Raw genomic sequence first — 17246 nt, 5'->3', positions numbered from 1 at the left:
GTCCATTTAACATATAGAGAGTTGAATATTAATTTTAGGCAGAATTTTACAAAAAAGTCAAAACATTCTTTTGTAGAAACAAGTGAGAGAACTCGTTATTAAAGGGTTTGATTGATGTGATTTAATGCCAGGTTTTAAATAAATAAGCTGTTTAAACCGAATCGCTGAATCAAATGCAAATATGTGGAGGAGGTTATGATGCTTGTTTAATTGATAAGAAACATCTGAGTGTGTTTAAGTGGCTTCTGTGATGGTAAAAAAAAAAACAACCAGCAGCAGCAGCAGCTCTCATCAGGACCGGAGCCGCATCCAGGTTCACATCACGAGCAGCGAGCGGCAGAGCGGGACTGTGGGAGCGCGCGCCCCGAGAAAAGTGCACTTCCTGCCGCATAAAAGAAACCCAGTGTGCTCGGTGATGAAAAAACAACCCGACAGAGGCTGAGCCAAGCGACAACCACACACACACAAGATGGGCACCCGTGACACATAAACACACACTCACACACACACACCTGTAGCATACCTGCATTTACAACCTGGAGGGAGATTTTACTTGCAGCTTTCATGCCTCACTTAAATTTGCTGCCCTGAAGGGACAAAACAAAAACATACAAACAAAAAGAAGCACGACAAACATCTCAATAACTCTCTTCTCTTTTAACCACAGTTTGTTTTTTGTTTTTTTGGGCAGGAAACAAATCAAAATCACTGGGAAAAGCAACACGTAAAAAGATGAATCTTTATTGCACCAAATGATTCATTATTACCATTATTGACCATTAATAAACTCATAGATTTTTCTAAAATAAAGATAAAACCTTCATTCATATATTCTTCAATTTCACCCTTAGACAGATAAAAATGTAAATCAACAAAGTTCACAATCCGAACCAAAGAAACAAAGTCATATAAATAAACCGTTTAAAAACAACAACCAACAAGAACATGATCAGTGATTAAATATAAAAGGCATCTTTGCTATGAGACAATCATAAAACTGGATCAATGACAAATTTGGAAATGAAAACGGACAAAGGCAATGGATGGTTTCATCAGGGAGGAGAAGGACACCGTTATTTCATTTGGAAAAAGTCTTAAAGGTAAAAAAAAATATGACATGTTCCCTCCACCGGTGGAGTGTTGCTGCTGCTGCTGCTGCTGGAGCTGGGTGCTGCAGACTGGGCCTCAGGCGTTTGGGTTGTTCTTCATCAGCTGTATGTCTGCGTCAACCATCTCCTTCACCAGTGCCTGCACACACACACACACACACACACACACACACACACACACACACACACACACACACACACACACACACACACACACACACACACACACACACACACACACAAACACACACACACAAGTTAGTTTTCAGTGACAGGATGGAGACATGGCAACAAATCAATCAATCACTGGTTATAATTAAAATACTTTGTTCAGACATCTGATAGTAATAAGGATATAACACATGGACAGATAGCCCTATATTTTAGTATTTATCCCATAAACACACACACACAGCTCGCTACAGTATTATTGTGTGACTGAAATTCATATTAATCACTGACAGACTCTGTTAAACACATTCTGAACCTCAATATTATTATTATTTATTGACTGTGATGTGTCAGCAACTAACGGCAGGATGTCTTGGACATGTCTTGATCTTCACTTATTCTACAGTCAGAAAATTCCTGATTTAATATTAATTTAATATTTCCCCTCATTAAAAAACAAACAAACATTTCAACACTGTTTCAAACTTGTGTTTTTTTTAAAAAATGAACACTGAAGAATTTTGGATTTTTATAATAAGAATAAAACAGGTTTTGTAAAAGTCAGATAAGGACTTGGGAGAGAAGCTGGTGTGTTGACTCAGCAGTGATGATGTTGACATGCAGTGACGACATCATCCAGTCAAGTTATTGTTACACATCAATAGTAATTACTGTAATTACAATGTGATTAAAAACAAGAAGAGAGATATTAGTGCTGCTGTCTAGAGTGGAGCACGGTGATTTTGAATGAATTAATCATCATTTATAGAGAAGTATTCTCTTGTTCAATTAGCTACATATCAGGGTTTTGCTGACATTCTCTTATTAATCAAAGGAAACTACTTTCTATCAAAAACACAGACTGGTATCAACATGATTACACTCTCTAAACTCTGCATTTGAAGTTGTTATTAATCTGCTGCTGTTTGTGTGAATGACGTCGGCCTCCACAGTCACTGTCTGTTTTTATAAATCCCATATTAAAAAAAACATTGGTGCACTCACTCATGTTATTATCCCACACACACACGCACATACTCTGCAGTCCTCAGCCTCTACACACACACACACACACACACACACACACACACACAAACACAGAGAGCTGAGCCTCTGTTTCTAATTTCTTCTAAGCCTTAACACTTACTCCTCCATTAGTCACTGAGCTGCTCTGGTTTGGTTTCCTACATCGGACATTTTTGGTCTCTATACTGTCTACGTTAAACGTTTCGTCACTTCGCTCCATGTCTGTACTTGTGCGTTTGGAAAAAAACGACTCCCATTACATTTACGATAGTGGTAGCCTATCAACCGAGCTCGGCCTCACCAGGTGTGCATGAAAAAAAAAAAAAAAAGAAAACCCAACATGACACGCACCTCGAATGTCACCTTTGGCTTCCAACCCAGCTGCTGATACGCTTTGGTGCTGTCACCTTGGAGGTAGTCCTGTTAGGAAAGACAGAGGGAGGGAGAGAGAGGGAGGGAATGAGGGGTAGAGAGGGAGAGAAAGACAAACAAATCATGTGTCAGATGTGATGGTGGCTCAGAGGAGGAGTTCTCCTGCAGACAGCTGATGTGTCGTCCTGATAGAAACACGGACTGGATTCATCTCAATGTCTTCAACAGGATGCAGAGGATGAGGGGTGATGATTACTCTCACACTCTCTCTCTCTCTCTCTCTCTCTCTCTCACACACACACTCACACACACACACACACACAGACATGGTATTTCCCCTTTCGGAGGAAAAAAGGGGGAGGTCACAGAGTCTCACTGGCCATCAATCCCCCCCCCCCGGCTCCCCACCACCGATCTGTCCAGACAGCCCCCGTCGGTGCCAGAGTATGATGAATTGTGGGACTCTGGTGGTGTAACCCTCTCCTCCCCTCCCCTCCCTCCTCTCCTTCCCTCCCGTGGCCCAGGACCCCCCTGCTCAACCTCACCCCACCCCCCTCCGACTCCCTTACTCATCCCCCCCCCCCCCCCCCGTTGTGTTTTGCACCGGGTTCAGGATCCAGCGAGACCCCGCTTCGGACCACCAAAGAGACAGGAGAAGAAAAAAAAAAAAAAAAAAAAAAATCTCTCTCCACGTTCGTCTTCTTTCTCTCTTTTTTTCACTCTCTCCCTCTCTCTTTCCTTCACTTCTATTTCCATCTCTTTATTTCTGGGGCGATTTTTTTTTTTCTCTTTTCCACCTCTCAGGCGTCAGTTTGTGGCGGAGACACACACGTCGGCCTCCAGAGGTCTAATAAAACACTGTGGTGAAACATGATACTGAAGAATCTCCTCTCCGTTCACTGATACTGTACACTCCTTAAGCCCCGAGCTAATTCCAAAGTTGAGGGAAATCCTCTGATGGAAGGTAAACAACCACTTGTATTTATCTTTACCATAACAGTCGACCTGCTGCTGCTGCTGCTGCCGCCTCAGGAAGTCCTGTGCTGCTCTCTGTCTTTCTGTCTCTCTCAGTGCAGACGTGGCCAAAACTATGTAGACACCTCAAGTGAGTATATGGAAACCTCAGTATTTTGTCACTGTAAAACAACAGGGGATTTTATCTTAATAATGAAATGTATCATAATAAATCTAACATGTGGTGCTTTTTATGTCTCCAGTTCATTCTGCTGCACTTATTACATGTATGTACACTCATTAGTCTGCACTGGTTGACATAATGTTAATCATTTTATAATTTTGAAAATAGATTTATAGCAAATTATAAAAGATTTACTTCATCCATGTGCGTTAATTACATTACATTATTTTCATTGCACAGCAGTGTTGTTGTTCTTTTTCTAATCTACTCTATCATGTGTTTATATTACATGGATAAATAAACCTGTGATGAATTGATGGACACGTGCACAAGGAATTCAAGCTAAACAACATAATCAACAACAACACGTCTTGACGTTTGTTTTTTTAAGTCAGGATTTATTGCATGTGCACATTTCAGTGCATGCGCATATTGTGTATAATTTGTGCACATGTGCGTGTGTCACTATGATGATGATGATGATGTAACACTGAAGAGCAGAAGAGCCGGTCCCTGGGCATTTTCAATCGAAACATATTGGGTACAAGCTGGTGCATGTGGAGCTTCGGCACATGATGATGGAAAAACAACTACTTTTTTGTTGTTGTTTCCAAGTTTTTAATGAAAGCTGCACTAACTGATATTCATATTGATATATTCTACCAAATAAACCAATGAGATCTTAAATCTTGTGTTCATGTTTGGCTGTTAACAACCTCCTCTCTTCTTCATTTTAGATTTTTCTGTCAGATTGTGGGACTTTGCTACAGGGACCGGCTCCAGCTCAGCTACAGGACATTAGAGAGCTCCAACACTGATGCTGCTTGATAAGCCCTGGCTCACAGTCTGCGTTCCAGTTCATCCCAAAGGCGCCGAATGGGCCTGATGTCAGGGATCTGTGCGGGCCAGTCCAGTTCTTCCACACCAAACTGGGAAAAACCCTCTTTTTTTATGGACCTGTGTTTTTAACTGTCACGTTAAAACAGGGAAGGGGGAACTAAAAACATGTAAGAGCTTCATTAATTACAGCTAAGACGCCTTGGTCGAGCTATAAATAACAGCTCCGAGGAGAATACACAGGGGGACGTGAAGCGTATAAAGAGAACAGTGTTTTTATCTGACACTGGACCTCTTGAAAATGTCTTTTGTGGGTGATCTTATTACAGAGGAACGCTCACAGCAGCACTGGCATAGTTCAGCCTTTTAGAGAGAACAGGGACCCACATCTCAGAGAGGCTCCACGGCGCTTAATCACACTCTTCTGATTACACACACACACAAAGGCCGAAATACTGAACACACACATCGTGAACAAGTACAGGCCGATTCAAGCTCAGACGCTGCTTGGTTTGATACTGCAGCGCCGGAGCTTCAATTCCTGGTGAGCAACAGCCTCCTTCTTCATCTTTTTTTTATTATTTTTAACTCCACATGGCGTCCACATCCAGAGCAGCAGATGAAAGCTGCAGCAGGACAAACAGCTCTTTCTCATGTGAGCAGCTCTGTACGTTCCTCATATCCATTTTTGGCTCTGAAGCCATAACTGGAAACATTTTCAGACTAATTACCTACAGCAATGAGACATAATTTATCATGGGGCTGAATGTAATTATTATAGGGTGACTTACTCCACAATTACATTAAATAATCCACTTGCTTCATAATTATATTGATTAGGGTTCGTAATGGAGAACAATTTCCTAGCTGGCATAAAAGAAACATCAACTGGCCTTGTCACGAACACACAGGCTGGTCGGTGGAGGGTTACGCAAAGGATTATTCCAGCAGTGGCGAATCCTGCCGCGAGGTCTGTGTGACACTGTGGCGGTTTCTATGTGTCTTATTGATGAGTGGGTGAGGGTGGGAGGGAGGGGGGGTTTACCTGATGTGAGCCTGTCAGAGGCAGATGCCAAATAAGGAAAGGTAAACAAAAAGCACCATGAAAGTTGGCGAGCTGCAGAGCAGTTTTCTGTCTGCGTGTATGTAAATTGAACGAACTGCAATAAAGTCTGAGCTGCAGCTACTGACGGAAAGGAAGACGTAGCAGCGTTACCGAGGCTCAGGTCAGACCCTGGACTGACCTCTCTCTGTGTCTGTCAGTGGCAACGAAGGCTCTGGTCTAGATGTCGTCCCTTCTGATTTGTTCTTAGGACGCCGCAACGCACATCAGCAGTTTTGTATGAATTTAACTCGAAAACAACTCTGTCTGGTAATGTTCTGTTATTCTCTCATAGCGTGGTGAATGTGCAGGTCACAACTTGTCCACCAGAGCGTTTTGGAGTTGTTGGATTGTGTATTTGATGAGTTTGATGAGGGAAACCAAGAAATCCCATGAGCCTCCGTAGTGTAGCTCTGAACAGCTCACGGCTCTGCTCCACCGTTCTGAAAATAGCTTGCACCGACAATTAAAGGTAATGAACCTACTGCTATGACTATAGGGATTATGGCAATGGGAATTTGCTAAAATGTTGAACTATCCCTTTAGTGTCTAAGTTAAGATCCATGACCACAACATCCCACCAAACCTGCTCTCTCTCTTTGACAGACACCACCACCCATTCTGTGTTCTTACCATTTATGCAGAACTGCAGAGGCACAACTTTCCCTCCTTAAACAGGCTCTGTTAAACGCCACTCAAATGATCACAACCAAGATAAACGACATTGTGTCTGGAAAAAGAGATGTCAGAGCAAACTGACTTGCACAGTGAAGTGGAGCTACCACGGTCGGCCATTTAACTGGACTGAGCTCGTTAGTAATGAACTTTTTTCTTGGGGCAACATATTACAGCACTGTACATTTTGTACGTTCTGTGAACGCTTTACTTTTCTTTACCAGCTTCTTCTTCTGTTACACTATTTTTTTTTTTCAACGTCCAAGTCTTAGCCCATGTCAGGAGCTGTGGAGCATGTGCAGAGCACCTCGGCTGTTTTGCTTTGGACAGAGGTAAACATGCAGGAGAAATTCGACTCCCAGCTGAATTATCTGAGTGTGTTAATCCAAGTTTAAGGAATTCCAAACTTTGGTTACGCTACATTGGATGCCTGCACATGAATTTGTTTAATTATCAGTTAGGGGGTTGATAAAAAAGACATGAAATCATCATTCAATAGGAATTAAACTATAAAACTTGATGAACGATGATCTACACATCAGTTCAGTTTTACCATCTGCACTGGCTTCACGTTGAAAATCAGTATTAACCAATTCTCAGTGACACCTAGCACCAACAGGAAGTAAGACGGATCCTTCCTTGTATCATCATCATCATCATCATCCTCGTCCTCGTCCTCGCGCCGGCCCTCTGAGCTCTAGCCGGACGACATCTGTTGAAATCGGACCCTTGTCTACTAAGTCTGCCGTCTTAGCACAAACCACACGGTTCAGCATCCAGGAAGCTAATCCTGCGCCTGGTCTTTCTCAGGCAGGATTTCTGCAGGTGACAGACGATCTCACCCTCGCAGATCCCGTCTGCAGCGCATGCAGCTCGCTGGGAGGAAAAAAGCTGCTTCCAAACTGCTAACAAGAGCGTTCTGCGGCCAACTGAACTCACCCCAAACAGAGCATGTAGCGAATAATTCAACATGAACTACTAACAGATGGGGGCACAATATAATCTTCATATGGATCCGATTTAGAACCAAACCAAACATTTTGGTACATCCTGTTTAAAGCCGCGCTCTGCCCGTGTCTGAAAAATATGCAGCGCTGATAATAACAAGTGGCGGACGAAAAGCTGAAAATGAGCTGTGACAAAACGTCCGTCCCCTCATCTTCAGACATGTTTTACAGATTATATGAAGATGTGAGAAAATGTTACAGGCATCAGGCATCTCTGACCACAGTTATGTATCAGGAGGAATTTAGGCATAAACAGCCAATCAAAGCTGGGTAAATCAAGGAGAGCATGGATACAGAAGGAGTCCAGCTGTTGGTGCGTGTGCGCCACTGTCACAGTTCAGTGTTGTTGTGTTAGATTAGCGTTGTGTATGTTGAATAGCCCCAAACACTGTGGCAGCCACTGGCCTCCGGAGTTGTTGATGTGATGTAGAGCTTCAAAATCCGACTCAGTGTTTTCCTCATCAGTAAACTGATCAATACATTCATTAATCCATTGATCCACAATTAACTGAATCAAATTAAAGGTCCCATATTTGTTCTTCTTCAGTGTTAATCCATTGGAAGATATATTTGTCCCCTCTCTCAGGATTCGCTCTGTAGCTCTGGTAATAACAGGTAGGTTTCAGCCAATCAGAAGAGACGAGACTCTGACTCTTTCTTCTGATTGGCTGAATGTTTTCTGAGTGATCTGAGTTTCTGAGGTATAAAAATATAAACGATACCAGAGAAACCAAATCCTGCAAGTTGTTGGATGATGATGGGTCCAGGTGAGGGGGCGGGGCTTGATGAATGCTTTGTTGTGACATCACAAAGTAACAGGAAGTCCTGACGGCAGGTTTTAAGGCTCAGTTTCTGAATACAGGCTGTGTGCATTTCTCTGTGGACTGAGGACTTTTATACTTTCACAGTATTAATGTAGAACCTAGAGCTGCTTTATAATCACACTACACATGGACATCTACCTTTATACCGTATGGAGCTTTAACACAAACATCTACCTTTATACCGTATGGAGCTTTAATACAGAGCTCAACCTCTCGGTCTATCCCACCATTAGCGTCGCCAATGTTAGAGCGCCACCTCACTGTCTTCCACTGTTTTGCCACCGCTTCATGATTGACACATCTGTGTATCAGGAATCTACTTCTGTGTTGGACGGAGAAATGTGAGAATTTTTCCTTTTGCTTGTTCCAAAGACAGCGGCGCTGGGGCTCCTCTGCTCTACATACGACTATAAACTGCCACATCCTTGACTATATAATCAATATCCACCGTGTTTCCAAGAGGTTTTTTTTTTTGCCAAGTTCATGGAATATCCCTCCCCCCTACCCCCCCGAATCTCCCTTTTTGACACTATTCACTCCAATAAAGACGAGAAGCGATAAAGAAAAAATAAATCCCTGGCAATGTACAAGTGAGAGACAAATAGAGTGTGATCATGGTCCATAAAGCGCACAGGCAGTAAAAGGCACTCAGAGCAGGCATTTAACGCAAAGGAATTCTAGTATCACTGCAAGGCCGTTCAATAAATCACACGCCACACCGAGGTTGACCCCCAAACACATAAGGGCACGCACACACACACACACACACAAACATGTAGCAGCATGTAAACACGCGTATAAACACCTACAATATCTGTATATAAGGATAGGTAGAGAAAGAAAGAAAGAAAGAAAAAAAAAGCTAAATGTCCCTAAACTGCATTTATTTTTCTTTCTACTGGAAACCCACCCACTTACAAGAGACAGATCAAACGTTCTCATGAAAACAAGTCTCCTCTCTTCTCCCCTCTCCCTCTCTCTCCCTCTCTCAGGGTTGCATGCTGGGAGACTATGATGTGGTTTTGGAAGTCCAGTAGCGTCTCTGGTATTTGTACAGTAGTGGACATGAGGCTGCGACTACACAGACTTCAAAGAGAATCAGATAAAGCGCCCCGAGGACGCTGTGAGAGCCTGGAGACCACGGTCATCCCCCTGTCCCCCAGCAGGCCCAGATGTTCCACCCAGACCCACATGTTCTGACCTTTGACCTCCTGACCTGGAGTTTTTCTCTCGATGGAAGAACTCCACCCAGGGGCTTTTTATATACCACCAGGATGAAACGCTCTGACGAAAACGATTGGGAGGACGAAAAGGAACGGAAAAAAAATTACACAACGCTCTCCAAATCTCTGACGCTGCTGCTGCTGCTGCTGCTGCTGCCTTCACTGTGAAACCAGGTGTGTGTGTGTGTGTACGTACAGGTGGGGACACACTTGCAGTAGTAAAAAAAGAAAAAAAAAGAAAAGAGAGAGCTTCATCATTTCTAGTTGTTCAGACCCAGAGTCACAAATCTGTCACTGGTCAATTTCTAACACACCTCCGCCAGCATCGCCTCGACTTATCACTTCCTTTAAAGCACAAAAGGCCCCTAGTCTGAGCTGGGGGGAGGGAGGGAGGCATGAAACGAGAGACGCATATGATGATGTTGTCTTTTTTTATATATATATGTGGAATTATTACATTTCCAGCCTCGTAGAAGTGTTTTACTCAGGTCATGATCATAATTCAGCAGATTGGAATCTGAATGAATGCATTTATAAACTGAAACATTTCATCATCATAACATTAGAGTAGTGATTTCAATTGTTGTTCTTTTCTTGCAGACAGAAAAGCAACACCTTTTTTGTTTTGTTTTTTATAATAAATGTATTGTTGTTTATCTCCTCTGTTGCTTTGGAAACCCAGATGGATTTTACACTTTTTTTATTCATAAAATGAACAAAGTCTGAAAAACAACCAAAGGTCAACCAGAATGATTTAAACTGAGAAAGTGGTGGATTTAAACTCTAACACTCATTAAGGAGTGAAATGTCAATACTGTAGTATATCTGCTGGGGGAAGGATCATATTGTTGTCCTCTAAATTATTATTACTGAATATGCCTTTAATAATATTTAATGGTAATACATCTGTATATTGTATCGTATTATAGGAGTTCATTTGTCAGATGCCAACGACAAAGAGGCTTAGTATTCATCATATTTCAGTTGTGTCACTGTTTAAATCAGTGCCTTTTCACTGTGTGAACACTATGTATATAATCAGAGATAATAAAGATCTTTAATCTAATTCTGATAACATGCAGAAAATTATGCATTATTCATTCCAAAGCTTTATTGACATATAAGTTGTTATAATGTGGAAACTTAACTCTGAGGTAAACGTTAAATCAACTTGTGTGGGTTTGATTTTGGTTCGTGGAGTAAATTTGAATGAATTGCGAGCTGCTGTGTCTGTATGAATCAAAGACAGTTATTAACCACTCCCCAGCCAGAGGTCAAAGGTCAGGTGCAGTGTGTGCATGTGTGTGTGTGTGTGTGTGTGTGTGTGCAAGAGAGAGTGAGAGAGAGCGCTGTGTGAGTTATAGCTCAGGTTTCCTTCCCTGACTCCCCACGCAGCTTGGTGAGCACACAATGTGTTAAGTGACCTCTAAGGGGTGGCCCTGTCACCCTGATGAGTGTGTGCACTATACTACACACACACGCACACGCATGCACATGCACACACCACACAGACACACTCACCACAGACACACACATGTAGGGAAACACAAACATGCACGCCAGCCAAAATCTTGGAAGATCTCCATTTGCAGAACGGTCCAAAGGAGGAAAACACACATGCTCTCTCTTTCTCTGACACACTCACTCGCACACACACACACACACACACACACACACACACACACACACACACACACACACACACAGACCCACACAGGAATATAAACAACAGGAAACAATAAGCAGGAAAGAGAGGACACACTCAGGAAAACAATAAAAGCCACTTTTGTGACATTTAAAAAACCAAAACATCACAAACTGTCTTGTCACATCTCATCATCTCTCTCTCTCTCTCTCTCTGGGCTCGGTTGTGTTGATTGCTCTCCATCAGTGCTCATTAAAATTCCTGGGGGAGCCATGTGATAAATATTTACGCGGCTGAGGACACACTCCACACACACTCCAAACACACTCGAGCGGCTGGATCTGACTGCCGATAGTGTTAAGTGCCCAGAGGCTCTGGCAGCGCAGAGAGAGAGAGAGAGAGAGAGAGGCCGATGCCTGGTTGTATACGTGAGGCGTTAACTGTCAAGATAACAGGAGGGGTGTGTGTGTGTGTGTGTGTGGGGTGGGGGTCAATTTATGACCATTAATTGAGATTAAATTTGTGTTTCTGTGTGCGTGTGTCCACGTCCAAAGATAATCCTCTAATGTGTGAAGTTTATGGAAATGAAGAGGAAAATATCGCACATTCGCACATCTGGATATAAATGCATTTGCAGACGAACACACACGTACACACACACACACACACACACACACACACACACACACACACACACACACACACACACACACACACACACACACACACACACACACACACACACACACACACACACAGTGTAACCACAGTGGAGCTGGACTCCTCACTACTGTTCCACAGAGCTGTTGCCGACCCCCCCACCCCCTCCACCACCCCTTCCCCTCCTCCTCCTCCTGTATTCTATTATTCCTGCGGACGGGAAACAGATCATAATTCCTGGAGTCAGCAGAAAGCTGCAGACTGAGAGAGGGAGAGACGGAGGGAGATAGAGAGTAGGGGGAGAGAGGGTGGGAGAGGGAGGGAGAGAGAGAGTGGGTGGGTGGGGGGAGTGGGTGGCTGGGTGGGGGGAGCGGCTCAGGTGACTGTTCACTTCCACTGAGGTCAAACAGAAACTGAGCAGTTAAGTCATTTCCAGTGAAAAGTGAAATGTGTGTTTAGTCTGTTTGCGCGTTTGTATAATAAAGTTTGGGTGAAGCAGCGCTTTGTGCAACACAGACTCTGTGTGTGTGGTGTATGTGTATGTGTGTGTGTGTGTGTGCGTGTGTGTGTGTGTGTGTGTGTGTGTGTGTGTGTGTGTGTGTGCTGGGTGTTCAGCCTTTTCTATCAGCCTCTGGGTGTTTCACATTTCAGGAGAGATCAAAGGCGAAGACAATTTCCCTTCTTTAAACAACATTCTTCACAATCGCACCACAAAAAGAAGGAAAGAGAGAGACACACACAGAGGGAGAGATGGGGAGAGAGAGAAAGGGAGAGAGAGAGACACCGAGGGAGAGGAAAATGTCATCCAGTCTTATCTTAATTGTTGTGTAATCTCAGTAAAGCAGTGGGGAGGTCTGTCTGGGCTCTGACACCGATGATGATGATGATGATGATGATGCAGTTTCATGTTCTCTGCAGATAACGCAGCTGAACGTGACTTTGGAAAATGTAAACACAACAAACAGGTTTGTATTCACTGTTGTTTTTATGTTGTTTGTCGTCATCGTGCAAAATGAAACCAACCTCTGTGTTCTGATGGAACAGCTGCGACTGAGACTTCACTTCTGGTAATAACTTGGAAAAAATATGGTTCACAAAGGCCATTCATGATTCACACAGCTGTATTATTATGATTAAAATATCATCGGATGAAGGTGGAACTGAGTCACTGCTACTGAGATCAGAAAACTACGGTGGCCCTGAGAGCTCAAAAAACTGCTGTCGTCTATGAAGTCAAGAAGCTTTAAAGAGAAGTGAACCTCAGGTCGTCTGCTGTGTTGTGATTACTCGTTACATTTCTGGGCAATTGTTTTTCTGAATTCACAGCACGTTCATGGTTCATGTGTTTGAAAATGTATTGATCCCTCAGGGCCACCGTAGGAAAGGGTCCAATCTTACATCAAATAATGTGAAACCTTTGTCCTGTCGCACTCGGGGTTGTTTCTAGGATGGGATATATGAGCTGATCACTTGTTTACATCACCTAACAACCATCAACCCGTCATCTGTCATCTCATCAATCTGACAAACTGAGTTACAACTTTACTTTTGGCAGGGTTTTTGCAATTCTGTCTGTTGCTCAACAACATTTTGTCAATCAAAGTAATCGCTGAGCGCACGCCAGCATCGCTCGAACAAAGCACAACAGAGCAAGAAACACAGGACAAACAGGTAACAGAGATTACTAAGGTGACCAACTTCATTCACAGACAAATTGAAGGTGGTTTCTTTCCCCTCGTCTGATCCCTTTTTAATCCCAGCAGGAACTGGATTGTATTTTTTTTCTTATTATCAACAGAACTGATGATCGAAACATCAAAACATCAAAACATCAAACACACAGTGCATGGGTCAATGACGGGGTGCAACCCAGTGGTGTAGCTAACTGGTATTTTTTCATAAAAATCTGACTTTATACAGGAAAATAAATCTGGACTCAAGTGCGGAATATATGTAATTCCCTTTTGCAATACAACATTATGTTTCTTGATAAGATTGTTCATAATTTGTCACATAATTTAGAAAAAAGCTGTGTTTTTAGGACATGTCCTGCCCAGTATTACCAAAATGGATCAAAATCTAAATATAGAATTTATTTTTTTCAGAAGTAAGTACACTTAGGATAAAATATTATTCCTTTGTGGTTACACCATTGGACATTTTCAGGGGCATTCAGTCTTACTTTTGTTTAAACAAAAATGGATCAAATGCCATTTCAGATGACATAAAACCAACATAAATACAAAATTTTTAACAATTCTGATGCTTTTAAAACAATGTTTAAAGATATTTCTCAATTGCTCATCTTGCCAACCCTTATTTGTCACTGACCCGCATACAAAGATGATGTGCACTTTAATTGCACTTTGTTATTATTACTGTGCTGCAACCAGACCTGCACTAGCACTTGTACACACTGTGCTGCTATGAAGTGACTATTTGCACTTTCCGTAAAGCACTTGCTCAGGCTGGAGCTCTACAGATACATCAGATATGTTTTTAATGTTATCTGTTCTTATTCTTTTATTAACATTTTACCCCATTTTTGATTGTGTCTTCTGTGGTACTGCATACAGGCTTGGGGGAACGATATTTCGTGCACAAGAAACGACAATAAAGAAATCTTGTATCTTGAAATCAAGGTGAAAGGCAGCACACACACAACACACACAGACACACACACACACACACACACACACACACAGTGGGGTGTGAGGTATGTGAGGTCTGCTTCAGGCCCTGGCTGAGCTCTCAGCAGTGTCGGGGTTAAACGAGGTGGTTCCACACAAACTCCTCCGTCTGAAGCTCTCAGCCTCCATCACACTATTTATTAGTCTCCTGCTCTTTGTTTCTGCGGCTCTCCGTTCTTCACCTCAGCTGCTCTCTGAACACTCTGAACGCTCGTGCAGCCTCCCCTCTCCCTCCTCCTCCTCTCTAAATCTCATCATCGCTCACTCTCTTGCATCTTGTCAGGTTCGCTCCAGGATAAGAGGAAGCTGGAGGAGCTCCTCTCTCTGTGGCTCATAAACAAACGCTCACACTGAGGAGGAGCGGGGTGTGATGTGGCTGAACTATGTGAATTTAGTCCGTCAAAATAGTTCATATTTCATCATTTCTTCTTGTGCAGGGTTGGTCGAGTTCTTATAACTGGATCCGGCTCCAAGATTTTCTTTTATTTTTTTTTTTAAATATCTGGGATTGTTAAGATCTCAATCTGAAGTGAAATAAAAACCTTCAGGTATTCACCACAACCGCTTCCAAACTTGGAGCTCTGGGCTCTGTGAGGGGTTGTAATAAAATCTGATGATTATTTAAGAGGAAGAAAAGAAAAGAGAAGATTAAACATATTTCTTCATTTCTGCTGGTGACCTTTCCTAAACAATGGGAGAAATAAAAAACACTCTGTGCATATGAGATGTGAGCAGCAATGAGAACTTAAGTTTTAATTCTTTAATTAAGGCACTTTTTGGGTTTTTTAGTTAAATTAGTTGATTTCGATATGACCTGTCTTTAAAACAAAAACCAAAGTTAAATAAGGTTTTACAAATATAAAGAAGTTTTATTATAACACATTTTTACAGTAGTCGAATATACAGTTTGAACTAAATCATTTAAATCTGTTATAACACGTGTTGGGAGGACGTTTATTGCCAAAATGTGTTAGGAAAAACTCAAGGCCCAATAATGAATCACATGTTTTTAATAGTAACTTTATCCAAAGTAATAGAAATACCATTTTCCCCCATTTTTTCCTCTGACGGTACACGGCCGCAGGAACGTTTTGAATTTCATTGCTCGAGTTTTGAGATATGTGTCTACGGGATTTTCAATCAAATTCAATGGTAACATATTCCTTTTAAGAAGCAGCAGCAGCTCTGGACGATCCACCCACCCACCCACACACACACACACACACACCTCTGAGCAGTTTCGGTGAAAGCATGTTCAGATTTTGTTTCCGCTTTGCAGAGATATTGCTCCACAGTCATAAATCCAGTGTCTCATTAGAGAACAGATCTGAAGTCAGAACAGCAGGAATAGACAGAGTGATGAAAGGAGTGACAGCAGGAGAAAGGAGGGAGGCTTGAATGGGCATGCCCATCGGTCCTGGGTCAACGGATTTCAATCCCCCGCTCCCCTCCTCCTCTCCTCCTCCCCCCCTCCCTTCCTCGTTTCTGCCCTGCCACTCCAGCGTGGAGCGAGACAGAGGAGGAGGAAAAGGCCGGTGTTGGTGTTGGATGACATACGGGGAGGACGAGGGAACAGTCCTCTATAGGCTACATCTCCTCCTGAACGCCGCTTCCTCTCCGAGCGGCATTCCTCATCTTATCAGCCCCAATAATCTGCTGTTCTCATCGTGCCCAAACAGGGAGAGTCAGAACCTGAGAGAGAGAGGGAGAGAGAGAGAGAATACAACTCTTCACTCGCTCTCTCTCTCTCTCTCTCTCTCCCTCTCACACTAACTCTCTCTTTCTCTGTCTGTTGGCTGGTGATAGAGTGATAAGGCCGGGGAGAAAAACAGCGAGCTGTCTGCCGCTCAGAGGAAGTGGTCGCTCCATCCCGAGCCGCTACACAATCCAAAGAGTTGCAAAGAAGGGAGGAGGAGGAGGAGGAGGAGGAGGAGTGGTGGAAACAACACTTTGCTACTTGCTTATTTGTCACTCTAGCGTTTCCACTTCATGGTCAAAATGTTCTTTATAATTGTATTAACATTTACTTTGCAGAGAGCATTTGCTGCCGCACCAACTTTTCTTAGACAATAAAATATGCAGGAATTTACTTCATTAAAAACGCTGCTTTTATGATTATGCATCACTTAAAGCCCCAAGGTGTGCTGCAGCGCGCCGTGGCAACAGACCTGTGGGCACAAGTCTCTAATTTTATGTGATTCTGAATCGGTAATTGTGTAATTAACAGTCTAGGTGTGTGTACCACGGCTGACAGTAACGTAGTGTGTTTGATCAGTGAGGCAAAGATCAGTCTGAAGACGTGTTGAGTCCATAACGTGACTCTCAAGGAGCTGCAGCTCGTTATTAGATGAAGTGAAGTTACACAATAACATGATACTTCACAAAGCTGATACATTTGATCTGGTAATGCAGCATTTTGTTGATCATTTTTATACCTGGAGCAGAGCAATAAAAAAAAAAACACATTTGTGTTCCTGCTGCTGTTGCCACTGGTTCAGCAACAAACGCCTGCATCATCGTAAAGTTTCATTGGCAACATCACAGGTGTGTCGCTTTTGGTTTTATCTTCAAATGAAGTCGCTCAGATAATTATCTGCTCATCTTGTTTACAACCGGTCTGACAGACTGAATGCATGTGTTTATTGGCCCAACAAAGTTTTTTTTTTTTTTTTTTTAATCAAGGCCGGTGCATTTCAAGTCTTCGGCAAATCGCTTTGGTTTCATACGCACGACTCTACAAGAGAGTGGTGTGAACTACATCAATAAA

General features: G+C 42.7%; 1 protein-coding gene across 1 annotated transcript in view; it reads right to left on the bottom strand.

Annotated features, from left to right (window-relative positions):
* Positions 1-724: 724 nt before the first annotated feature.
* Positions 725-17246, bottom strand: part of gmds (GDP-mannose 4,6-dehydratase) — a 183445-nt gene continuing 166923 nt past the window's right edge. The window contains exons 10-11 of the mRNA XM_085775090.1: positions 2658-2726; positions 725-1248 (exon numbers count right to left, since the gene is read on the bottom strand). Coding sequence (XP_085631216.1) covers positions 1186-1248; positions 2658-2726 — 132 coding nt within the window. The 3' untranslated portion in view covers positions 725-1185. The remainder of the gene's footprint in view (positions 1249-2657; positions 2727-17246) is intronic.

Source organism: Trachurus japonicus, chromosome 4 (assembly GCF_045865225.1).
Source record: "Trachurus japonicus isolate A0001 chromosome 4, Traja_1.0".
Taxonomy (NCBI): Eukaryota; Metazoa; Chordata; class Actinopteri; order Carangiformes; family Carangidae; genus Trachurus; species Trachurus japonicus.
The sequence above is the reverse complement of the archived record's forward strand: the minus strand, read 5'-3'. Positions and strand labels throughout refer to the sequence as shown.